A 27,734-nucleotide genomic window follows, 5' to 3' on the forward strand; every position below is an offset into this window, starting at 1 on the left:
GATCCACACAAAGGCTTTGGCATAGTCAATGAAGCAGAAATAGATGTTTTTCTGGAACTCTCTTGCTTTTTCCATGATCCAGCGGATGTTGATAATTTGATCTCTGGTTCCTCCGCCTTTTCTAAAACCAGCTTGAACATCTCGAAGTTCACAGTTCACATATTGCTGAAGCCTGCCTTGGAGAATTTTGAGCATGACTTTACTAGTATGTGAGATGAGTGCAATTGTGCGGTAGTTTGAGCAGTCTTTGGCACTGCCTTTCTTTGGGGTTGGGATGAAAACTGACCTTTTCCAGTCCTGCGGCCACTGCTGAGTTGTCCAACTTTGCTGGCATATCGAGTGCAGCACTTTCACAGCATCATCTTTCAGGATTTGAAATAGCTCAACTGGAATTCCATCACCTCCATTAGCTTTGTTTGTAGTGATGCTTTCTAAGGCCCACTTGACTTCACATTCCAAGATGTCTCGCTCTAGGTGAGTGATCACACCATCATGATTATCTTGGTCGTGAAGATCTTTTTTGTACAGTTCTTCTGTGTATTCTCGCCGCCTCCTCTTAATATCTTCTGCTTCTGTTAGGTCCATACCATTTCTGTCCTTTAAGGAGCCCATCTTTGCATGAAATGTTCCCTTGGAATCTCTCATTTTCTTGAAGAGATCTCTTGTTTTTCCTATTCTGTTGTTTTCCTCTATTTCTCTGCACTGATCACTGAGGAAGGCTTTCTTATCTCTCCTTGCTATTCTTTGGAACTCTGCATTCAGATGCTTATATCTTTGCTCTTCGCTTCTCTTCTTTGCACAGCTATTTGTAAGGCCTCCTCAGACAGCCATTTTGCTTTTTTACATTTCTTTTCCATGGGGATGGTCTTGATCCCTGTCTCTTGTACAATGTCTCGAACCTCCGTCCATAGTTCATCACGCACTTTATCTATCAGATCTAGTCCCTTAAATCTATTTCTCATTTTCACTGTATAATCATAAGGGATTTCATTTAGGTCATATCTGAATGGTCTAGTGGTTTTCCCTACTTTCTTCAATTTAAGTCTGAATTTGGCAATAAGGAGTTCATGATCTGAGCCACAGTCAGCTCCCGGTCTTGTTTTTGCTAACTGTATAGAGCTTCTCCATCTTTGGCTGCAAAGAATAGAATCAATCTGATTTTCTGTGTTGACCATGTGGTGATGTCCACGTGTAGAGTCTTCTCTTGTGTTGTTGAAAGAGGGTGTGTGCTATGACCAGTGCATTCCCTTGGCCTTTGCCCTGCTTCATTCTGTACTCCAAGGCCAAATATGCCTGTTACTCCAGGTGTTTCCTGACTTCCTACTTTTGCATTCCAGTCCCCTATAATGAAAAGGACACCTTTTTTGGGTGTTAGTTCTAAAAGGTCTTGTAGGTCTTCATAGAACCATTCAATTTTGGCTTCTTCAGAGTTACTGGTTGGGGCAGTTTACACTACTGTAATTTGGGTGATAGATGACTTAATGCTATTTAGTCTAATGCTATGAAACAGTCCAGTCCCTTCTGGTGAAGAGATGGTGGAGTTACAGTCTTCAGGGAGCGGAGATATGCTGAGTCATTTAACCAAAGACCAAAGAAGAGGGCTTCCCTGGTGGCTTGGATGGTAAAGCATCTGCCCACAATGTGGGATTCTCTGATTCAATCCCTGGGTCAGGAAGATTCCCTGGAGAAGGAAATGGTAGCCCACTCCAGTACCCTTGCCTGGAAAATCCCATGGATGGAAGAGCCTGGTAGGCGACAGTTCATGGGGTCACAAAGAGTCAGTCATGACTGAGCGACTTCACTTTCACTTTAAAGAAGAGTGAGTACAAACATCTGCAGTTGTTGATGACACACATCATCTCCTCAAAATAACAAAGAAATACAAACGACCAAAACAGGAATACAGGCTGGCCATACAAACAAACAGAACAATCGGATAAGATACATGTCTAAATACTCAGATCTTAATTTTAACTCCTAATAAGTAGGTTACTTAAATAATGTAAGTAATTTAAGTAGGATACTTAAATAATTTGACTGTGACAGCTAAGGTGAAACAGAAGATAAGTGAAACAGATTTAGTGAAGAAAGAAACGGCACATTAGAACCTTGGTATTTAAGGTTTTGGCAATGCTTTCTACCAGATGTATAATAAATAATATCTTTGGAGTTTCTTAGACTGTGTCTAAGTTAATTGTTATGGCTGTTTCTCCTTATTTGGTTGTTCAATCTGTGGCAGACTGGTCAACAAGAAAACTAAATTAGCCACATTGAGACAGCAAACCATGATGAGAACAATATTCCTCTCCATGAAGCACAGAGTCTTACACATGAGAAACTAAGAAGTAAAATCATTTTTAGCGTGGCTAGGACTTACGTTTTTTATAAATCATTTTCATATGGAATTTGGAACTTCACAAGTTGTATAGTTAAACGTACTCCACAGAGATGAGGATTACTAACACATGCACCCAAATATGAGTAATAATAAAACAACAAAAGGGTTATCAGAAGTATTCAGGTACTTACCCATGTCCTGAAGGAGCAATGAAGTATAAACAACACTGCACTCTGTTATCAGGCATCTGACGTCTATTCACTCTAGATTCTGCATTTAGGTAGTCCTCGAACTTACTATCAATGTAGTCGATAACAGGCTGCCAGCTGTAGAATGCAAATAAATAAAATAATTAAGTTGAGATTCCACATATGAATGGTGCTTCCTAGATGGCTCAGTGGTAAACAATCCACCAAGATCCCTGGGTCAGGAAGATCTCCTGGAGAAGAAAATGGCAACCCATTCCAATATTCTTGCCTGGGAAATCCTATGGACAGAGGAGCCTGGCAGACTGTCCATAGGGTCACTAAAGAGTCAGACATAACTAGGTGATTAAATAACAAAAAACACACTTTACAACATGAAAAATCACATCCAAAGAGTTTTAGATTTCAAATGAAAAGATTAAACAACACAGAAGCCTCATGATGAATTTACTTAGGTATTTCAAAAGTTGAAGAAATTTACTTCAAAAATAATGCAGAATTCAAAGAAAAATTAAAATATTTTTATAAGCTCCTAATATCTTATTTCCAAACAGAAAGTCATGGATGTTTTCTTCACTTACAACTTACAGAAAAACTGATGGTCTAAAATCATATTTAAATTAGGGTGTGACAGAAAACAGACAAATAGCAGAGAATAAAGTTTCAAATTTCTTATAATAATGATAATTATCTATGTCTTAGAGTCTATCTTCAAAATAATTCCAAAGAAAAGTGTTATCATCATTTTATAGAAAAGGAAATCAGTTCTAAGAAGTTAAGCAAGAATGACAAGTAAGTGGCAAAGTTGATATACGAACCCAAGCCATATTACTTAAATTTCAGTAACCATAGGTGAGAAGATTTAAAATGTTAAATCTAACCAGCCCTATTCCCAAATGCAATGAAAAGCAGTAGGGACAAACCCTTCTTACCAATTACTATTATCCACTGCATCTCCAAATCCTGGGGTATCGACTATTGTGAGCAGCAACTGAACACCACCTTCTTTGATTAAAACTTTGGATTGTTCCACCTGTAAGAGTCATTGTGTACAAATATTAATAACATACATTATATCTGTGGTTTCCTACAATGTAAGATGTAGGGAGACAAGTGTTAATCAAAACTAAATAGGAAGTTTTTTGTAAAGTAAATCTACCCACCCAGCCACTTTCTTTAGAATCAATTACTGTAGATGTTCAGTGTCCAGGTTACTTTAAAAAAAAAGTACATATATAAATAATGGGTTTACGGCTCAAAGTTGGTATAGAGAAGGAAAATAGCAACTGATAAAATATTATTAATTACTAAAGCCATATAAAACTTAAAACAACATAAATGCACATCTAATAATACAAATAAACAATGTGCTTGAATGATCAAGTAATTCACAGAGATCAAATATGATTTATCGGAAAGTACATGTAATCTACCATTTGCAGTAAATATTTTCTGGATTATCTCCATCTACTTTGGTCCCAACCAATTACTCGAGTGAACTTACTACCATTCCCAAATCTTTCTCAGCATGGCTATAATTATTTACACTTGTGTTTACATCATGACTAAGAGCCAGCTTTCTTCTCGAATGTGTTACTGTCCATTCAGGTCAAAGCAATCAGCAAAGATCCAGGCATTAAAAAAGATATATATTCTGGTAAGGTAAAACCCTACTAACTCTGATTAAAATCTTCAGTTCTCTTTAGAGTTTGTAAAAATGTTCTATTTAAGAAAAGGAATTGTACTTAATCAATAACAGCAGTTCTTCCTACAATTTAAGATATTCTGTAACCTAAAATTTTACATTTTAGAATGTAAAAATCATTCATCTTAGACATATGCTGCTCCTACTTAAAGCAAACACTCATTCAAACAGAAAAGGAAAATCATTCTCCCAGAAAAAGATAGGCTTTCATTTAATTTATATACAGTGTTTAGTAAGACTAGAGGTTCCAAGTATGCTGATAGGCTATCTTAAGAGGCAAGAATTAAACTTTGAATGTTACATGCCATAGGATGGTACCAATTAAGTATTATTACTGTGGAAAATTCTGAAAGAGATGGAAATACCAGATCACCTGACCTGCCTCTTGAGAAACCTATATGCAGGTCAGGAAGCAACAGTTAGAACTGGGCATGGAACAACAGACTGGATCCAAATAGGAAAAGGAGTATGTCAAGGCTGTATACTGTCACCCTGCTTATTTAACTTATATGCACAGTACATCATGAGGAACGCTGGGCTGGAAGAAGCACAAACTGGAATCAAGATTGCTGGGAGAAATATCAATAACCTCATATATGCAGATGACACCACCCTTATGGCAGAAAGTGAAGAGGAACTCAAAAGCCTCTTGATGAAAGTGAAAGAGGAGAGTGAAAAGGTTGGCTTGAAGCTCAACATTCAGAAAACAAAGATCATGGCATCTGGTCCCATCACTTCATGGGAAATAGATGGGGAAACAGTGGAAACAGTGTCAGACTTTATTTTGGGGGGCTCTAAAATCACTGTGGATGCTGACTGCAGCCATGAAATTAAAAGACGCTTACTCCTTGGAAGGAAAGTTATGACCAACCTAGATAGCATATTAAAAAGCAGAGACGTTACTTTGCCAACCAAGGTCTGTCTAGTCAAGGCTATGGTTTTTCCCATGGTCATGTATGGATGTGAGAGTTGGACTGTGAAGAAAGCTGACTGCCGAAGAATTGATGCTTTTGAACTGTGGTGTTGGAGAAGACTCTTGAGAGTCCCTTGGACTGCAAGGAGATCCAACCAGTCCATTCTAAAGGAGATCAGTCCTGTGTGTTCACTGAAAGGACTGATGCTAAAGCTGAAACTGCAATACTTTGGCCACCTCATGTGAAGAGTTGACGCACTGGAAAAGACTCCGATGCTGGGAGGGATTGGGGGCAGGAGGAGAAGGGGACGACAGAGACTGAGATGGCTGGATGGCATCACCAACTCTGTGGACATGAGTCTGAGTGAACTCCGGGAGTTGGTGATGGACAGGGAGGCCTGGCGTGCTGAGATTCATGGGGTCGCAAAGAGTCAGACACGACTGAGCGACTGAACTGAACTGAACTGATGTTGATTAACAGAGTTCAGAAAGGAAAATCAACTAATTTCTGGGTAGGAAAAGTTTGGTTTACCTTTACAGATTAAAAAAATTGATGATGTCTTTCCATTACCCTCTGACATTTTCTTACAGATGATGGCTGATGGATGAAGAGACTGAAGAGCTGAATCCAAGACTGCTGAGAGAAAAGTGTACAGCAGCATTGCTCAACAGAACTTTCTGAGATGATGGAAATGGTTCTATATCTACACTATCCAATACATACTAGCTGCTTCCCCATGCGGTTAACAAGTTTTTGAAATCTGACTAGAGCAACTGAGGAACTGAATGTTCAATTTTATTTAACTTAAACTGAAACGGCTACACGTCACTTTGCTGTTGTTGTTTAGTCACTAAGTCATGTCTGACTCTTTGGTGACCCCACGGACTGTAGCCTGCCAGGATGCTCTGTCCATGGAATTTTCCAAGCAAGAATACTGGAGTGGACTGCCATTTCCTTCTCCAGGGATCCTCCCAATATACATGTGGCTTAGTGACTACTGAATTCAATGGTGAAGACCGATAGCAATCAGAAATTATTTTGTTAAAAGAGCATTATCAAAAAAGAAACTTGCTAAAACTGAAATTTGGACATGCATATTCATAGAAAGGCTTCCAGTCTTTTAGACAAATAAGAGACAAAGTTCTTATCTTTTAAACCAATGGTTTTTAAACTGCTTTGACCCTAATGTAAACTGTCATTGAAAATTTTAGATATCCCAAATGTAAGTACATTTATTTATCTACCAAACATATAAAACTGGTTATCTGAACATTAAATAGCAGGAAGGGTCAATTTCCCTGTAAATTAAAAAAGTTAAACATCAATAGATATGGGCTCTAATATTTTCTGGTCACCTTCAATATCAACAATGGTTGCACACTGCTTGGGAGAATACTGTTTCATACCACAGAGCTAAGATAATACAGTCTGTCTGATATTGAGTTACTCTAATAGTATGAGGGAGGCAAAATAACTGTGGAAATAATCAGACTCATCAGTGTAGATTATCAAAACTGAAAAAAATTGAGTGATATTACTTCATGTGGTTTAGAAATTCACATTCTATATATCTAGTAGTTGTCTATAGTTAAAAAGGATAATCTGGTTATATGTCAATTATATTTCAATTTTTAAAAAAGAATCTATTCAAATCTAACATCTCAATATATATCTAATTCACCTCCATCTCCTTCATAAAAATAAGTTATCCATTTATGGTAACTGTCACCGAAGCAGAAATATCCAAAGTAACCATCCCTTCACCTAAAAATTCTCAAAAATTATTTAAATGACACTGTATCGCATATTAGAACTGATGTAAAAATCTAACTTCTACATGAATCATCTCCTGATTTTACTCCAAACCATTTCTGGTTCTCTCATTACCAAACAAAGCACATTTCTACCTCCAGTACTAGGCTATATACTAATCACACACCACAACAGCTTAAATTTTAAGATTTTTGTTCCTTGTTTAAAAAAAAATTAGTTCAACAACTTAGTTGTTTATTGGAGTGATAAGACAAATGAAGATCTGCTTTTTATACAGAAGCTTCTTTTCTTCTTTGGCCTATGAAATTCTGTGTATCCATACATGGTCAAATACAAAGAAGACAGCAACATATGGAAGAAATCCAGAAAACATAACTGTAAACTAGTGCCATTCACAGGATCCAACTGTATCCTATCATCTGGTTCTGCAAGTATCCTCATGGGATTCATGGAAAACAAATCAGTTCAAGTCCAGGAATTTCAAACTTTTCTTAAGAAATCTATTCCAAATGGCCACTTTCCCATGCACTTTATTTAAGAAGGTCACATCAGCATATTTTATGGCATCACTCAGAGTTCTCGAAGATTAAACACATAATTTAATACCAAAGGAATGAATGAATCAAGGGCACTTTCAAATGAGCTTTTCTCTGAAAAAGAAAATTAAAGCCTATTATATTACTTATGTATAATAATTAAGGGCTATTTTGGATTCCTAGATTCCAGAAACTCACACTTTTTCTAATATTTACACTTTTTCAATCTGAGAAAATGTCAAACTTTCACTGTTCATACAGCTTCACTTCTTACATTTCTGAAAGACTATTAAACACACTACACTTTTCTAACTTAATGTTTGAGTCATTTTTTATAGATAAAGTGTTATAACTAAATTAACATTTGAGGAGAGGGTTAAAATTTTCTGTCAAGAGCTTACTTCCACCTATATTTGCTCAGGAGATGGCATTACAGCCAAAGCTCTACAGACTCAACTAGTAGCAACTTGAACAATCTGTGATATTCCACTTGGCTCAAACACAAAATCTATTCTAGATTATTTAATAACTCAAAAGACAAACATCATCATATATACTTCATTATGTTCAACAAGATACTTAGAGAGGCAATGACCAACAAATAGTTATGCTTAAAGACTACTTCCTTCTCACCAAGACTGAGAATGAGCTGAGAAGAAACTTGATCCCAACACTAATTCTGCCTTCTACTCTCTGAACCACTATATACCTCATTCCCCTGTCTCCTTACACTGAAATCTTAATTCCCATGTCCCTTTCATTTTCTATTAGCAAACCCTCCCAAATCCTTTCTTTTCCTTTCCAGCTAAGATACTTTTCCATAAATTTCATAAACTTCAACTTTGACAGGAATTGCCAGGTCATCTGATAATCTTTTTATTTGCTCCTTCAACTCATGTTTCTTCTAGTATGACTCTTCCCAAGTTCTGTCTTGGGGCTTCTCAGGTGGCTCAGTGAATAAAGAACCTGCCTGCAAAGCAGGAGACTTTTGTGGGTTCAGTCCCTGGGTCAGGAAGGTCCCCTGGAGGAAGAGATTGGCAACCCACTCCAGTCTTCTTGCCTGGAGAATCCCATGAACAGAGGAGCCTGGTGGGCTACAGTCCACAGGGTCACAAAGAGCTAGACATGACTGAAGTGTCTGAGCACGCACACATGCACACAAGCTTTACCTTACAATCCCTGCCACCATGCTCAGCAAAGTACTTGATCTTCACTGCAAGACAAGAACATCCCCAATTTGTTGTTGCTATTTTTTAATTTTTTTAAACTGAAGTACAGTTGACTTACAATGTTTCAGGTGCATGGCAAAGTATGTAAATATACAATCCTTTTTATTTACATTCAAATGGATATATACATTCTTTTTCTGTTCCTTTTCCATCATAAGTTATTACAAGATATTGAATATAGCTCCCTGTGCTATATAGTAGGTCCCTGTTACTTATCTATTTTATATAATGTGGTATGTATCTGTTAATCCCAAATTCCTAATTAATCCCTTCTCCTTTCCCCTTTGGTAACCATAAGTTTGTTGTCTATGAGTCTTTTTCTGTTTTATAAATAAAATTCATTTGTATCATGTTTTTAGATTTCACATATTAAGTGACATCATATGGTATTTGTCGTTCTCCTGACTTCACTTAGTGTAATATCTGTTGCTGAAAATGGCACTGTTTCATTCTTTTTTGTGGCTGAGTAATAGTCCATTACACACACACACACACCTTCTTTATCCATCTGTCAGTGGACATTTAAGTTGCTACACACACAAACACACACACACACACATACACACCCCTTCTTTATCCATCTGTCAGTGGACATTTAAGTTGCTACACACACACACACGCACACACCCCCTTTCTTTATCTTAAATGTCAGTGGACATTTAAGTTGTTTCCATGTCATAACTGTACACAGTGCTGCCATGAACACTGGGGTGCATCTGTCTTTTTGAATTTGAGTTTTCTCCAGATATATGCTAAGGAATGGGACTGCTGGGTGATACGGTACCTCTGTTTTTAGTTTTTTAAGGAAGCTCCATAGTGTTCTCCATAGCAGCTGCACCAATTCACATTCCCACCAACAGTGTAGGAGGGTTCTCACCAATTTTTCTGAAGCTTTTTTGAATGTTCTCTTCTGTTCAGTGGAATAGATTTCTTTTTTCCCTGAGGCTAATTTCTCAATCTATGGTGGTGATTTGACCAATTTCCATTTCAGAGTCATCTTGACAACTATTTAGACTAGTTCCCCTGTATCTTCAATCTCTCATCTCTTACGAACTGATTCTCCATAGGATGCAAACATTTTCAGGTCTTTTTAAGAAATAAAAACCAAACACTGTCTCTGTCTCCTACATTGGACTTTGAGGTATTCCCTCTCATCCCTTCCTTCATAGCTATTTCCACCTTCACTGACTCACAAAGTCACTTCCCAACTCACTGTCATCCTGCCCTCTATTCCTATGATTTCACTAAAATATACCTTGCCAAAGTCACCTTTATACCACCCTAGAGCAGCACCTTTTTCACTGTATCATGACTCTTCGCTATATCCTTCACATGACTGTGACAATCTTGAGAACTCTATGTCCATCATCCTTTTAGCTCCCAAACCTGGTAAAAGACAAGTATTCAAATACATGCTCTGTATATGACTGCTTAAAAAAAATTATCAAAACATTAACAGCGGAGTTTCCTAACTGGACTCTATAAAGATGTTTCAAGGAGTCATAAGAAGTTATCTTAGGGATAGGATCCATTGCTTTCACTTTCTTCTCACCTCGAAAACTTTTGTACCCATCTAATCTAAAATAGTGATTTATTGAACTTCATAAACCAAGAAAAAAGTTTTAAAGATGACCAACATAAGGCTGCCAACTAAAAATCTGGGAAAAATAAAATAAAAAGGACTTCCGTGGAGGTCCAGTGGCTAAGACTCCACACTCCCAATGTAAAAGGCCTGGGTTCAATCCCTTGCTGGGGAACTAGATCGCACACGCTCCAACTAAGACCTTGCTAAGCCAAATAAAAAAAAAAAAAAAAAACACCTGAAAGAAAAAACAAATCTAGCACTGTCATTTCACAAAAGAAACTGAAATGGATTTAGTCTCAGAATAAAGGATGGTCTTTCCCTAGGAAGGTTGCCAACTATCTCCTTTCCCTAGGAGATAGCTGGCAAACTTTAGCTGAAATATGATATAAAAATTTTCAAATATAAGAAGATCATAAAATTTGCTACCATGTAATAACATTGTATGTATTAATAATATTTTTCTTGAAAATTGTTAATCTAAGCATCTATGTTTGAGATTAGAATATGAAGTAGAGCTTAAGTGTTCAAATTTTTTCTATAACTTTAATCAGTCTATTGGGAAAATATATATATGAATGAAAGTGAAAGTAACATGGTGCCATTTCATTCAATTAGAAATATTCTGAAAGAACTCAGGAAGAACAGTTCACTCTTACTTTCTTTCACAGAGACAGGATGAAATCAGTCCGCAGCAGGCCAGAAACACAAGGAGTGGTCCACAAAGTATAGTACCCAGACTGGCAGCTGAATAGCTTGGAAACTTAGAAGGAATGTCAAATTCTTTGGGCTCTGCCTCAAATACGGGAAGGGGGACTTGACAGACTGTTTGAGCAAGGCTTCCAAGTGACTGTGAAGCACAGTGTACTTTGAGAAGACTGGTATAAAGAACTACAGGACCAGAATGTCAGCTCACATTCGGAAGTGCACAGCTTAGGTTTCTAAGGCCAAAGATAGGATGTTGGGAATTAATCTCAGAAGATTTCTATTTACTGAAAAGTTTACTCAGATCAGAACCACTGATACACTGGAAACTCAGAATCATTTGTCTGCTCAGAGTAGATAGTTTCTCCTTTCTCCCAAGACTGTGAATGTGAAGAAATTTCTTCTTTAAGATATAGCCTCTTGTAAATAAATAATGCTCGGAGAAGAGATTATGAGATTGTGGTCTTTAAAGAAGTTTCACTCCCTATTTGGCCACATCACAGGATGTTACTTCTCTTCTTCTTTCTGACAGTTGGAAGTGTTCCAAAAAGCCTTCAGGTCAGGGAAATTGCAGACATTTGCTTTCTGAAACTCAGGATTGTATGTTTTTCCTGGTCTAATATGTCTGGGATAAGATGTAACACTTCTGATCACTCTTCACTGAGAGAATTTAAGAGCTCCCAGGAGCAGATCATCTGCTAGATTATTGAGCTTGGTGAAAAACCACTCAACTGTAAAAGAAAATTACATACTATTCTCTAACAATTGGATTACTAGGAACATGTTCTCTTCTAGGTAAGTGGAGAAAAGAGTTCAGACGACCTTCATCTTGTTTCCAGTATATCAAGGAATACCTCCATGGTATGTCAGGAAAGAGGACTCCTCTGGGATTTTAATAAGGATGAATCTAGTTCTCAAATGTTAAAGGTCTCACTTTTGGTAAAAGCAGTAGATTTAATAGTGGTACACAAGCCTTTGTCTTAAAAAGGTTACTAGAGATAGCCTTAGTCTAATTATGCCTTTGTTTTCAAAAAAGGGAGAGCTGGGAAAACATTTACAACAGAAGAGTACACCTTTGAAGTGTTACCTTAAAAGAAGGAAAGTGAGTTTAAGACAGCATTATTCTGGAGACAGACCAATATAAATAGAATTCTGACAAATTGAGAGCTTCTCCCATCTTTTAACAGATACCAGCCTAGGAGAAACTACCTGCTATAACTGAAATGTAAGGCACTGTTATCTTGACAAGAAACGTTTGCAAATCTCAAGGAAGAAAAAATAGGAAATATTAAGATGGTCAACACACTTCATGAAATCTGAACAATTTATGAGTATAAAAGACATGTTCAATCTTGTAAGAAATCAAAGGGGAAAAAATGAAATGTCTTCATGTATACACACAGGTGCACATACACACACAACAGAAATGAGTACTTATGTCCACCAAAAGATAAACACAAGAACATTTATGTCAGTCAAAAACTGAAAACCCATATGCTTATCTACAATGAAGAGGACAGGCTGGGATATAGTCATATAGTAGAATATTATAAAACAATGAAAAGAACTACAGCTATACAACATGAATAATACCACGTACATAATCCTCAGTGAAAGAAACCAGAATTAAGAATGTATCTAAATGAAGTTCAAGAACAGACAAAATTAATCTATGGAGATGTCAGAAAGGTGTTTATAAGTGGGGTGGATGTAATATTGACTGAGAGGAGACACAAGGAAGCCTTCCAGGTTCCTAGAAAAATAATGTATCTTAATCTGTGAAGTCGTTACTTGGATATATGAATTGCTGCTGTTGTTTAGTCACTAAGTCGTGTCCAACTTTTTGCGACTCCATGGACTATAGCCCGCCAGGCTTCTCTGTCCACAGGATTTCCCAGGTAAGAATACTGGAGTGGGTCATCATTTCCTTCTGCAGGAATCACACCCATGTCTCCTACTTTGCCAACCAAGGTCCGTCTAGTCAAGGCTATGGTTTTTCCAGTGGTCATGTATGGATGTGAGAGTTAGACTGTGAAGAAGGCTGATCGCCGAAGAATTGATGCTTTTGAACTGTGGTGCTGGAGAAGACTCTTGAGAGTCCTGTGGACTGCAAGGAGATCCAACCAGTCCATCCTAAAGGAGATCAATCCTGGGTGTTCATTGGAAGGACTGATGCTAAAGCTGAAACTCCAATACTTTGGCCACCTCATGCGATGAGTTGACTCACTGGAAAAGACTCTGATGCTGGGAGGGATTGGGGGCGGGAGGAGAAGGGGACAACAGAGAATGAGATGGCTGGATGGCATCACCGACTCGATGGACATGAGTTTGGGTGAACTCCGGGAGTTGGTGATGGACAGGGAGGCCTGGAGTGCTGTGATTCATGGGGTCGCAAAGAGTTGGACACGACTGAACGACTGAACTGAACTAAACTGAAAACTAAACTCATACATTACATAACTATGAAGAAATAACCTCACTGATCAATTCAGTTTGTCTAAACTGCCTAACTGGAAAATCTATCTCCATACATAAGATTCTTCAAGGAAAAGGCAATATAAATGAAATAAAAATGACAATTTTTTGGACCAAACATCATTAAAAAGTAAAGCTAATCCACTTATTAAGAACTCGTTAATCTATTAAATTAATACTTATTAAGTTTCTACAGTATAGAGATGGCATAGTGTTATACAATACAGACTAAACCACAGTGCTTATATTTGTATTCTAGTTCTGGTACGCTAAGTACGTGATCCTCAGACATAGCATCATCTCTGTGCCCCAATTTCCACATCTGTAAAATAGGGATAATAACACCATTTACCTGAAAAAGTTACTGTAAGAGTTAAATAAATGCATCTAAAGTGTTTAGAATAGTACCTGGAAGATGTTAATGATTCACTAAGTATTGTTTTATTATTAATGTCGGCCTTGCCTTATGCCAGGTGCTAAAAACTACAAAAAGGACTCAGAAAATTTCCTCACCAGCACTAACAGCCAAGAACACCACTGGTAGATACATGACCATTAATATTTAACAGACATTTTACACTAAACATTCCTGAACTTAGGAATCTACACTGTGGGGTTTCCTTAACATTTCTATATAACTAATTACTAATTCTGGATTTAAATACTTAAATTAAAAAAGTTTAAAGTTTATCTTCTTGCTTAGGGTTAAAATATCCAATATATCACAAAATAAATAAGCAATGTAGTATAGTATCAAGTTTTTAGAACACATTTTTTTGCAGGTAATTTGAAATCTCAAGCTCCATAAAGGATATTTTAAAAATTCCTGAAACAGAAAACTTTAAAAAGAAGAAACAAAATATCCAGCTTCAGCATCACTGCCTCAATAAGATATGCTTCTGCTAGAACTGTTCACTCCTTTTCTGGTTATGTGCTGTGTATTACTGCATCAATCTACCAACAAATCTTTCAATCAATAGTTTAGAGCAGTGCTGCCTAACAAAAATGTAATGTGAACTACATAAATAATTTAAAAAATTTCAATAGCCACTTTAGAAAGTAGCAACAGATGAAATTAATGAATTTTACTTAACCCAATATAACCAATTAATCATCATTACAAAATGTAATCAACAGAAAAATTTATTAACAAAATAATGCTTTTTTTCTTTTTTTAAACAAAGACTTCAAAACCTGGGGTATATTTTATACTTGCATCTCAACATAGACATCTCACATTTTAAGACCTCAACAATCACATGTGGCTACTAGCTATCGTCCTGGACAACATATCACTAGAACTAAAGAGTCTAGCACTTTCCTAGCAGCATTAGCATCACCCTGGATTTGGTTAGAAATATTTAATCTCAGCTCACTTCAGACTTACTAGAACAGGAACTAAGTTTAACGAGCTCCTCAAATGATCTGAATGCACATTAAAGATTGAGAAGTACTATATTAGACCACACATAGCTTAAAGCATTAACTGCCATTGTTAATTGTTACTGCCATTTAACTATCATGTGGTATCATGTCACTCACTAAAACAAATACTAATGGCTTTGACACAAGTCATGTTTTCTGTACCCTGTCCAACAGAATTTTCTACAATGGTGGAAATAATCTGCACTGCTCCAAATGTAGCTACTTGCCACATATTACTACTTGAAATGTACCCAGTGCAACTGAGAAACAAAATTTTTTGCTTCAATGGCTTTTAACTCATTTAAACTTAAATAGCTACATATGGCAAGTGGTTACCATACTGCAGCATAACTGTGAATGTTATCATTTACTGTACAGTATAATCTCTAGGAGGATCCTTAAGACAAATTCATAAGGTTCTAAATCAAGAAAGTCCCTCTAACTACATGCACTTCTCAATCAATCACTCTCTCTCTTTTTCTACAACAACCATGTTTACTAACACTTTACACTGGCTAAGGTCAAATTTGAAATCTACTTACATACAAATATAATACAAGTCACAGAATATGTTTTGTGGGGAAGTACAGGTGACTTGCCCGTGCAGGAGACACAGGTTTGATCCCTAGGTCAGGAAGATCCCTTGGCATAAGAAATGGCAACCCACTCCAGTATTATTGCCTGGGAAATCCCATGGACAGAGGAGCCTGGCAGGCTACCATCTATGGGGTCTCCAGAGCTGAACGTGACTTAAGAGACTAAAAAAACAATAACACAGAGAACATATTAATAGAGATCTTAACCACGTTCAGTCCGTAACAAAGGAGATGGACTGTGTAACAAGGTATCTATAAAAAATAATTCATAGAATGTGTTCTGTATCTGTTAATATTACCCCATCTTATCATCAGTTAACAACACACATACCTGTACAGTCTTTTTTATTCTATGGGAAGGACCTGGATACTCTGGAGAATACAAATCTGTGAGGAATAACGAGTTGATTAATGTTGACTTTCCCAGTCCAGATTCACCTAAAAGAAACAGAGGGGGAAATCTGTTAAACTCAGTCAACTTATCAAGCTTAAATATTCAACCAGTGTTGAACTTAAATATTCAACAAGTGTCAAACTTGCTTTCATCCAATTACTTCTTGGGAGGACAAGGAAGTGACATTAAAAAATATACTATAAAGACTCCCTATTAGAATAAGTTCTTAGCCCCAATTTTCTTACCTATCAAGTCAGACTCGTATTTAGAAAGGATTTTTAGCTTCATAATTCTACAATCTGTGTTTTTTAAAAGTAATGTAAAAAAAAAAAAGTAATGTATCTGATACAATAGTCACCAGTTTTTTTTAAACAGTGATATATTCCTAGAGATGAAAGTCATGAAGGAAACATCCCACTTGGATTATATATTGCTGTTTCAGTGCAATAAAGCATAAAAGAAGTATAAATGCTTATTATAGACAATTAATGAATGACCAAGGCAAGAAATCAGGTAAGTACAAAAAAGTAGAGGTCTGCTGACAAAAAGAGAAGAAAAATTAATCACAATGTATGTTAAAAGCAAACCACAAAAAAAAAAACCCACTTCTAATTTACCCATATACCAATCAATTTAAGTATACTCTATAAACTAGATTCTAAAAAGTCATACTTTTCATACTTCTATATACTTTTTATAAAAATGCTTCTGTCTAAACTGAGAAAGGAGGGAGGTAAGACGATTTCCACTAAGATTCACATACTCTTCTCTAACCCTTCATGTCAAGTCTAACAGACCATACCAAACGTACAGCTAATTTTTAGTAAAACATCAACAACTTTAGAATACATGTAATACAAAGTCAAAATAAATTAAAAATCATATAATAATTATCAATTAACATGGCACCAGTTGTTAGTAGTTCAGTTAGTTTAATAGGCATCTTTTTCCTATATAACTGATATCATAAGTTTTTTATGAATACTATCAGTCTTTCATATGGTGAGGGAAGGATTAAACTTTTCCCTCTAATTTTCAACTGTGGCTAGCATTCACTACAGAAAATAAAGAGTTTTCATCTGGAGGGAAATAGCTAGTTTTAAAATATGTGAATCATAAAAAGTAAGGATTTTGTCAAAATATCAGACTGGATACCAAGGAATCAAAAGTGTAACATGATTGGTGGCTCATTCTTAAATAACTCAAATTTTTACGATAGAAGACTGTGAATTGTTAATTTTGTTATAGGTGGTAACATTTACAGTGATAACATAAAATGAGATTTTCACAGTATTTCTGTCATAGTCCTGAGAACAGATTTTAATTGAATGATCAGTAATTTAGCTGACACACACTGAACAGCAGTAAAGTACTAGGAGTTATGGACTAAGCTAAGTGGTGAATTTAACTCAGATGACCATTACATCTGCTACTGTGGGCAGGAATCACTTAGAAGAAATGGAGTAGCCATCATGGTCAACAAAAGAGTCCAAAATGCAGTACTTGGATGCAGTCTCAAAAATGACAGAATGATCTCTGTTCATTTCCAAGGCAAACCATTCCATATTACAGTAATCCAAGCCTATGCCCCAACCAGTAACGCTAAAGAAACTGAAGTTGAACAGTTCTATGAAGACCTACAAGACCTTTTACAACTAACACCCAAAAAAGATGTCCTTTTCATTATAGGGGACTGGAATGCAAAAGTAGGAAGTCAGGAAACACCTGGAGGAACAGGTGAAGCAGGGCAAAGGCTAATAGAGTTTTGCCAAGAGAACGTACTGGTCATAGAAAACACCCTCTTTCAACAACACAAGAGAAGACTCTACACATGGACATCACCAGATGGTCAACACTGAAATAAGATTGATTATATTCTTTATATTTATAATTTAAATATAATTATAATATTAATTATAATAATGATGTAATTATTATATTTATTAAACATAATACATTTAAATATATATTAAATGTATTTAATTAATTATAATAATATAATATAATTTATACTTATAATTATATTATATTGATTATATTATATTCTGCAGCCAAAGATAGAGAAGCTCTATACAGTTAGCAAAAACAAGACCGGGAGCTGACTGTGGCTCAGATCATGAACTCCTTATTGCCAAATTCAGACTGAAATTGAAGAAAGTAGGGAAAACCACTAGAACATTCAGATATGACCTAAATGAAATCCCTTATGATTATACAGTGGAAGTGAGAAACAGATTTAAGGGACTAGATCTGATAGATAAAGTGTGTGATGATCTATGGATGGATTCATGACACTGTACAGGAGACAGGGACCAAGACCATCCCCATGGAAAATAAATGCAAAAAAGCAAAATGGCTGTCTGACGAGGCCTTACAAATAGCTGTGAAAAGAAGAGAAGAGAAAAGGAGAAAAGGAAAGATATAAGCATCTGAATGCAGAGTTCCAAAGAATAGCAAGGAGAGATAAGAAAGCCTTCCTCAGTGATCAATGCAAAGAAATAGAGGAAAACAACAGAATAGGAAACAATAGAGATTGCTTCAAGAAAATTAGAGATACCAAGGGAACATTTCATGCAAAGATGGGCTTGATAAAGGACAGAAATGGTATGGACCTAACAGAAGCAGAAGATATTAGGAAGAGGTGGCAAGAATACACAGAAGAACTGTACAAAAAAGATCTTCACGACCAAGATAATCACGATGGTGTGATCACTCACCTAGAGCCAGACATCTTGGAATGTGAAGTCAACTGGGCCTTAGAAAGCATCACTATGAACAAAGCTAGTGGAGATGATGGAATTCCAGTTGAGCTATTTCAAATCCTGAAAGATGATGCTGTTAAAGTGCTGCACTCGATATGCCAGCAAATTTGGAAATCTCAGCAGTGGCCACAGGACTGGAAAAGGTCAGTTTTCATCCCAACCCCAAAGAAAGGCAGTGCCAAAGACTGCTCAAACTACCGCACAATTGCACTCATCTCACACGCTAGTAAAGTCACAGCCTGGCATGCTGCGATTCACGGAGTCACAAAGAGTCGGACACGACTGAGCAACTGAACTGAACTGAATGATATAAAAATGAAAATGACTACTTCAACTCTCAAAGGCATTTCTAGGATAATACACACTACTAATCACAATTTAACAAGTATTTCAGTAGTATACATTTAGTGTGTCATGTAAAGAGTCAAGGAAGTTATTATTTGGGCTTAATGAAGAAAACATTTTCATATCATCCACCTACTTGAGAGTTCTGGGCAGTGTAAGAACAGAGCCCCAAAATCTAAAGCTTTCTCCCTTCTAAATATTAATCTATTAGTTTCAACCATTAATAAATTTGGAGGCCATTCAAAGTTGTTACAAACTCTGTTTGCCAAAATATATGTAAATGTAACCACTGAAACGCTATACACCTCTCCAAGTAAATTTCATTTCCAAACTAAATTTTTCCCACACTTTTATCTCCTTTTAGTCACTTTTTTCCTACGGCAGCCCCAAACTACAATTTTATCAATTTTTTAACCTGTGTTACATAAGAATAAAAAAATAATTTCTCCTATTCATATGCCAGTTAACTCTATAACAGTTAAATATTAGTTTTTAAACCCTTCAAACTTATTTCAGCTCTTTCTCTTCCACTTTCTTCCTGAAAATTCAGTCCAGAAATCATTATCTGAGGCTGAGGACATCAGGTGAACATGCTGGAAGGAAAGGCACAGTGGCCCAGGGCACGCTAATAGGCGTCTACAAGATGAAGACAGCTTTCCAAAGGAGTCTGGGAGAAGGCCTGAACTCAAAAACGATGAGGAAGGCATGAAGAGTCCTTGCCACGGGGTGTCTCAGCACTTGAGAGGGGTGACTAGCAATACTCCACCACAGGGAGGAAGAGAAAAGCCCGGATAGAAGATTAGTTTCATACAGGAAAAGTGATCAAATAAGCAAGCACAGTTAAAAAATTATGAATCACTATATTGTATACCTATAACTTACATAATATTGTACAGCAACTATAATTCAATTTTTTTAAAAAGTAAATATATGCTGTGATAATGAACTGAAACTGGAAATACCAGTGTAAACTTGATGATTTTCAACAAATATAATAGATGCAGATATACTACAGATACAAAAGTATTTATGTTTTTGTGTCCATATATATGTGGGGCTTTCCTGGTGGCTCAGACAGTAAAGAATCTGACTGCAATGCAGGAGACCAAATTCAATCCCTGAGATGGGAAGATCCCCTGCAGAAAGGAATGTCTATCCACTCCAGTATACTTGCCTGGAGAATTCATGGGGCAGGCTATAGCCCATGGGGTTGCAAAGAGCTGGACACAAATGAGAGACTAACACTTTCACTTTCTATATATATGTATGTATACAAACATACATTTGCTATTTTCTGATTTTGATGGTATATTAATGGCTATGCAGTAGATCCTTGAAGAAGAGAAATACACAAGTATTTAAGGGGCAATGAGGCATTGTGCATTGCAAATGTTACAGAGGGCAAAAACCTGTGTACTGTACTTCTAATTTTTGTTTTTACAAATGTTACAAAATTAATTAAAACATTATCACAGCACAAGAATCACAATAAATTAGTGTCATACACTTCCAATTATGCAAAATACTTTGTACCTATAGTTCTTAATTTTTAGGTGAATTAACCACCTCTCTGAAAATTCAAATACACAATCTCTCCCAAGAAAATAAATGATAAAAATCTCAATTGTATTTCAGGAAGCTCAGTCAGTGAACCCATTTAGAGCCCCCTCATGCTCAGCTGTGTCTGACACTTTTCGACCCTATGGACCGTAGCCCACCAGGCTCCTCTGTCCATGGGATTCTCCAGCCAAGAATACTCTAGTGAATTGCTATTTCCTCCTCCAGGGGATCTTTCTGACCCAGAAATCAAACCCACACCTGCTGTGTCTCCTGCATTGCAGGTGGATTCTTCACTGCTGAGCCACCGGGGAAGCCCTAGTCCCCCCTAATTTCCCCTTAAAAAGCCAGCTCCATAATCTTTAGTATCTTTGTTGTTGTTGAGTCGCTAAGTAACTCTTTGTCACCCATGGTCTGCAGCATGCAAGGCGTCCCTGTCCTTCACTATCTTCTGGAATTTGCTCAAACGCATGTCCATTCAGTCAATGATGCCACCCAACTATCTCACCCTCTGTCTCCCCTTTCTCCTTCTGTGCTTAATCTTTCCCAGCATCAGGGTCTTTTCCCGTGAGTCAGTTCTTCACATCAGGTGGCTAAAGTACTGGAGTTTCAGGTCACCATCAGTCCTTCCAGTTAATATTCAGGAATGATTTCCTTTAGGATGGACTGGTTGGATCTCCTTGCAGTCCAGGAGACTCTCAAGAGTCTTCTCCAACACCACAGTTCAAAAGCATCAATTCTTCGGCACTCAGCATTTTTTATGGTCCAACTCTCACATCCACACATGACTACTGGAAAAACCATAGTTTTGACTAGATGGACCTTTATCAGCAAAGTGTTATTTATGCTTTTTAATATATGCTGTCTAGGTCTGTCATAGCTTTTCTTCCAAGGAGCAACCGTCTTTTAATTTCATGGCTGCAGTCACCATCTGCAGTGAATTTGGAGCTCAAGAAAATAAGTCTGTAACTTTTTCCATTTTTTCCCTATTTGCCGTGATGTGACAGGACCAGAGGTCATGATCTTAGTTTTCTGAATGTTGAGTTTTAAGCAGATTTTTCACTCTCTTTCATCTTCATCAAGAGCCTCTTTAGCTCCTCTTCACTTTCTGCCATTAGGGTGATATCATCTGCATATCTGAGGTTATTGATATTTCTCCCAGCAATCTTGATTCCAACTTGAGTTTCATGCAGCCCAGCACTTCTTATGATGTACTTTGCATATAAGTCAAATAAGCAAGATGACAATATACAACCTTGACATACTCCTTTCCCAATTTGGAACCAGTTGGTTGTTCCATGTCTGGTTCTAACTGTTGCTTCTTAACCAACATACAGGTTTCTCAGGAGGCAGGTAAGGTGGATAATATCACTTTAATGATTCGCAGTGCAGTTAACTTTGACTTCTGTTCTTCTCTATTATATTCCCTTACAGTGTTTTCACCTATCTTTACATCTTCCCGTTAAGCATCTGTAACAGTTACAGCATACATGGAATGGGACATCCTCAACATACCATAAATCTCCTAAAATTCAGGAAGAATATATTTTCCCTTTAAAAAAATATTTAGTAACACAAGCTTTTAAGAAAATAATTTGCTAATGTTTCTAGAGCCACAAAATATTCAAACACTTTGCTGCAAAAGTCCAACTTCAGGGACTATAAATAGTGATATTGCCCTCTGCTCCCAATACATATACACAAGTCCTACGTGTTTAAAGATCTCCATTGTCCTGTCATTTGTAAGAAGGGTAAAAACAAATTTAAAGTCCACTAATGGAGAAATAAGCTATAAAAACTATCATATAATCAGTCACAAATTAGAATACAATGTAGTCATTAAACATCTCAGTTAAAATGTTGACCAAAATTTCCATTCTCTAAAATTTTTACTGCAGTGTTATTACAAAATTAAACACACAAATCATTCAAGTCAAATGAGAGTCTAAAATTTTATATAGCCACAGTTGGAACTATGCAGTGGTCAAAAGTAAAACATTGAGGATAAACATAGCAAAATGTTAAGGATAATTATCTCTTGCTGGTAAGTCATTTCATTTTTCAGTATTTCTTAATTTTCACAAGTCTGAAGTATTATTATGGAAAAGTTTCCTTTTTGAGAAGTGCATCTTACTGAGGCCCTAAACAGATCCCACCACGCTTACTTCCTTCCTAGAAAATAATACAATCTAATTATTTTACATATTGTTTACATATATGTCTATCTCACTAAATAAGCATAAACTCCAGTGATCTTCTCATAGAAGAAACAACATAATTACTATAATTTATAACTGTAATAATGTAATACAATATTCATATAGGAAGAACTAGAATGAACTAAACCAAAGGTTGAGAAAGAGAACCAACCAAGCACATACATCTTTAAAATTCAAGCTTGTAATAAATGGTTTTAGGAAGACTAACCATTTAAAAAATAAGGCAAAATAAACATCAAATTCCTGTCTCACATCAAAAAAATTCACATGGATCTAAATTGCAAAATAAAAAAAGTAAATGTTAGTCTATATACTTATATACAGTGGAATCCTTGATAAGACTGAATCAAGCAGGCAGGTATCAAAGACACAAGCCAAAAGAAAAAAAGACTATATGGACAATATAAAAATCAGGTTAATATATAACATGACACAAAAATTCTGACAAACAGAGTCAATACGCAACCACAATCACAACAATACCCTGAGAGCATCTATATCAGGAAAAAAAGGAATATAGCTTTTAAAATTAAACTAGAATATATGATTTATAAAAGCAAAGATAAACAGAAATAATTAAAAAGTTAACCAGCAATAATACTATATAGAATGAAAATAAGACACCAATTTTTAGGTATTAAATTGGCAAAGAAACACTATAATATCCACTGATGGCAGTATGGTATCAACACCTGGTTAAGTGTGCAAAATGGTATACAATCTATCTTAGGTCACTTTGGTATTAAAACCCTTAAAACAACTCATAAGCCTTAAAAAAAAAAATACCAATTCAAACTTACAAAGCTTTATCCTAAAGAAGTAAATAAAAATGCAAGGACAGATATAACTACAACCATGTTTACTCTAACTATATTAATACTGGACAACAAGGCAAATTTTGGTATACCCAACCTACAAAAGACAGTGAAATCTGCAATTCAACCATAGCTAGATTATCAAAAAATACCTAATATTAAAAGATGATCATAATTTACTGCTAAATTTTATAAGACAATCACAGACAATACAGATACATACGAACAAAAACACCGTATGTTTCTATGCTTAAGAGTTACCACTGGATGACAGATTATGGTAATATTTATTTTCACTTTGCTTTTCTGCTTTTTCCAATTTCTGCAATGAAACACATTAACTTTATTACAAAAGCACTTTTTAAAATATGTAGCTGAAACCCCTAGAAGGAATACAAAAATTTAAATAGGTGAGTTTTTTCCCCCTAAACTTTCTCTGCTTTGGCTAAATTAGTTCTTTGAAATAAAATTCATATAACAAAAATGCACTATTTTAAAGTGTACAACTCAGTGGTTTTTCTATATTCACAATGTTGTGCAATCATCATTGGTTAAATTACTTTTATTACTAAAACCAAAATAAAAATAGAGCTCAGGGCAGAAAATTCTGAAGTACTCAAGTATTCAATATATCTTAATGTCAGAATTAAGCATAATTCCACTACATGCCCAATAGCCTAGATAAAAAATGGCCAATACTACTTTTCAATTTCTTCAACTACATTAATATAAACACCAACAAGAAGGTGGGGGGAAATTATCTATGACAGTCATTGTTTATTCTGTCACTCATTAAATACCTCCTAAACTTTACTAATAAGTCATACATAATACACATTATGATAAACTCTGAATCCCTACAATGGCTAAACCACCATGTTCTAAGCTCCTTCTGCCAAAAAAAACAGGCCAGTGCTACTAAAGACATTTGACACAGGTCAACTAACTTATGACAATTAAAAAAAATGCTACAAAAATTTTGCAAAGCTTAGTATTATAAAAATGATTAAGCTGAATTTTTATCTTCAAAAAACCCAAAGTAACAGATTTAATGCCACTTTCTTTTCAAAATATATCCTGGTCAGATAAAGCAATCTACATTAGTTCTACCTCTTTGAAAGATTCTAGTAAAATCAGGAATTTACAATTAACATTTTATTCTCAGAGCACGCTTTATTTTAGGTGAAATCGCTCAGTCATGTCAGACTCTTTGCGACCCCATGGACTGCAACATGCCAGGCTCTTTCACCCATGGGATTTTCCAGCCAAGAATACTGGAGTGGGTTGCCATTTCCATCTCAGAGCATAGGCAAGTCTAATTTTAAGAAGCACACAAAGAACTGTTAAGTTCTGAGCCCAAACAGGTTTGACGCTTTGCTACATTAAAGACCTAACTGTCTTCATTACTTAACATTGCTGACACTGGATTTTAAACTAAATTTTCAAATAAAGATTCAAAATCAAGAATTCCAATCTCTTCATCCTGAAGGCAATCAAGGTCTTTAAAATCTACGCTAGCCTACCCTTCCAGCCTTATTTTCAACTATTACAAAGTAAACTCTTCAGGGTAGGACCCTAAAATCAATGTACAATGCCAATTAATCTTAAATTTCCCATATCACCCATAAAGCACAATTACATATAACCTGACAATATAGTACATATTCCTGCACTGAAACAGATACCTTTTTCTTGAGCACTTAAGAAGTAACTCGTTTATTTAAGGCACCTAGACTAACTGAGCAAGGTGAGATGCTCATAGTATGAAAGTATGTGAAAGCTGAAACGACTAGGGGAATAGAAAATTCACCTCTCCCACTTCATGCTGACCCTAGGACAGAAACTCATTCCAGCAGAATGGCAGAAAAAAACTGCTTGCACTATTTAAGTTATCTATAATTTTCATTCCTTTTTCTGTCTGTCCCTCTTGTCTCTTTAATTTTTTTTTAGGGAAAATAGAATATCAAGTTGAAATCATACAAGTTCAAAACATAATGGATGCACTATATCCAGTATTTCCAAAGGAGCATCTGCACAGTGCTTAAGAACACACCAGACAGAGATAGACTGGGTCTGGTTCTGGCATCTGATAGCAGTGTGACTATGGGCAAGTAACTAATATCTCCATGCCTCAGTTCTTGCATCTTTAAAATGGAGAAAACAATAATACTTATATTATAAGGTTACTGTTAAGGACTGTATGAGTTACAGAAATAAAATGTCAATACTTTATGTACTTGAAATATTGCATGATACATAATGCTATGTAGGTGCTCATTTTTGTTGGCTATTGTTTTTCCAACTGGACTGCGCAGTCAATGTCTATCCCAACTTTATTCTTCAAAAATCTGTCCTAATACCTCTTCCTCAAATAAGGCAGTAATAATGTCCAACCAGGGATAAGCTCTCCTATACCTTTAAACATCTGTTCTTAATTTCTGTATGACTCTACTAACTTGTATTTACTTCCTGAAAACGTTATCTTTTTATGTATATTTTATATCATTATGTAAATTATAAGCTCCTTTACGCAAGAAAATACAGGGATACCAATATGCCTCTTTTATACAAAAAGTCCCTCAAGTAAACAATAAATAATGCTTATGAAGCAAGGTTACTGGATAAAGGTTTCCCAACAAAGGGTGAAGAGATTAAGAAATCAACTGTTAAATATAGATTCTCAGTTTCTATCAACGTATAAATCTCAAACCAAAAACTGTTTTAAGAGTCGAAGGTGCTCTGAGCATAAATCACAAAAATGAGGACTCAGTTTATAAGGAATAGCTTATAGTCTCTAAGTCAAGAATGTTATAGCACGGTTAGCTTTAGCTTTCTATGATTTACACACAGTGCTGTCAGATATGGCCTGCAGTCTGAAAAACAATGTGTAAAATACTTAAAAAGTGACTTTTTTGTGTCACACATTGCAACTATGTAGATGAAAAGATTCAGACCTTGTACTCAAAAGTCTACACAAAGACAGCTAATTAAACAGTAAGTAATGTTCAAGGTATGGGGGGAGGACAGAATAATAATATTTATACCCATTCTCTTTTATTCTCATTTAAGTCTTATCAAAGAGAAAAAGCAAGTTCTAGTTGACAAAAGGTCTAACCAAAAAAACTAGTAAGAATCAGCATCTTGTTCCCATGGTGGTAACACTGACTGAATATATCAATGAGGGCATGTATTAGTTAACGAAAAAAAAATACAAAACTAACAATACATAGCTGCAACGTGTACAATGGCTGATTTAATTAAATAAAATGTACGTGTTAAATATAAAATGTTCAAGTGTTAAATGTGACAGCAACAAAAAAAAATAGTAAGTTACATTCAGAGATTCCATATTTCCTCTAAAAGTCAAGATCAGCTGATTATTATATACCTTTCAGTGGGAAAAATGTCACAGCAATTTCAAACCAAATATCTGGCCTTGACTCCCAGACATTACTAACTAGACACTCAAAAAGTCACTCTTTAAGTTTTAATAATAAAAATGTTTTGAAAATTGTTATGGTTCTCCTAATGGACCCAGGAGGTTTTTTAACAAATTAAAAAATGATCTTTTACAGTTTGTCATTTAAGATCACTAACATTACACAGTAAATGTAAATATAAGATGCAGGATTTCTTCACGTATAACGATTTATATAACCAACCTATGAAGAGGTGTGTCCTGCATATTTTATTCACCTATCTAGACCCACACCTCTGCTCTACAGCAGCAATTTGCAAGCCAGGTATACCACACTTTTTATTCAGCCAGAGACAGACAAGTATCAAGTTTGCAGATTTTGTATCACGTTTTAACTATGAACTATTACAATGCAGATACTTCCAAACAGCCACAAACTGACCCTCAGGCAAAATATTCTGGTCAGTTGATAAAATATTCTTCCCTTCAATGAAGGAGTATTTCATACCTAATTAAATAATCTAATTCAACACCAAAATAAAAGACCAGGTGTGGAATATAATTAGCAAAATTTAATCCACAATACATAAAGATCCAGCATCAACTCAATTTTCTTTGTCAAGGATAGTTAATCCAATAATTCTGCCTTCCATCTTCTTAAAACAGAGAAACACAATAAATTGCACCAAACTGAGGAGTCAGGTTATAAAGTCAGCCTATATGAGGTGAAAATATTATAA

At 35.8% G+C, this 27,734-nt stretch overlaps 1 protein-coding gene across 2 annotated transcripts in view; it reads right to left on the minus strand.

Moving 5' to 3' along the window:
• Positions 1-27,734, minus strand: part of SEPTIN7 (septin 7) — a 57,384-nt gene that overhangs the window by 27,177 nt on the left and 2,473 nt on the right. For both annotated transcript variants that reach the window (XM_055420883.2, XM_055420882.1), the window contains exons 3-5: positions 15,816-15,922; positions 3,477-3,577; positions 2,530-2,664 (exon numbers count right to left, since the gene is read on the minus strand). In XM_055420883.2, the coding sequence (XP_055276858.1) occupies positions 2,530-2,664; positions 3,477-3,577; positions 15,816-15,922 (343 nt within the window). The remainder of the gene's footprint in view (positions 1-2,529; positions 2,665-3,476; positions 3,578-15,815; positions 15,923-27,734) is intronic.

Source organism: Moschus berezovskii, chromosome 3 (assembly GCF_049115385.1).
Source record: "Moschus berezovskii isolate FMDL1 chromosome 3, NW_MosBer_1.0, whole genome shotgun sequence".
NCBI lineage: Eukaryota > Metazoa > Chordata > Mammalia > Artiodactyla > Moschidae > Moschus > Moschus berezovskii.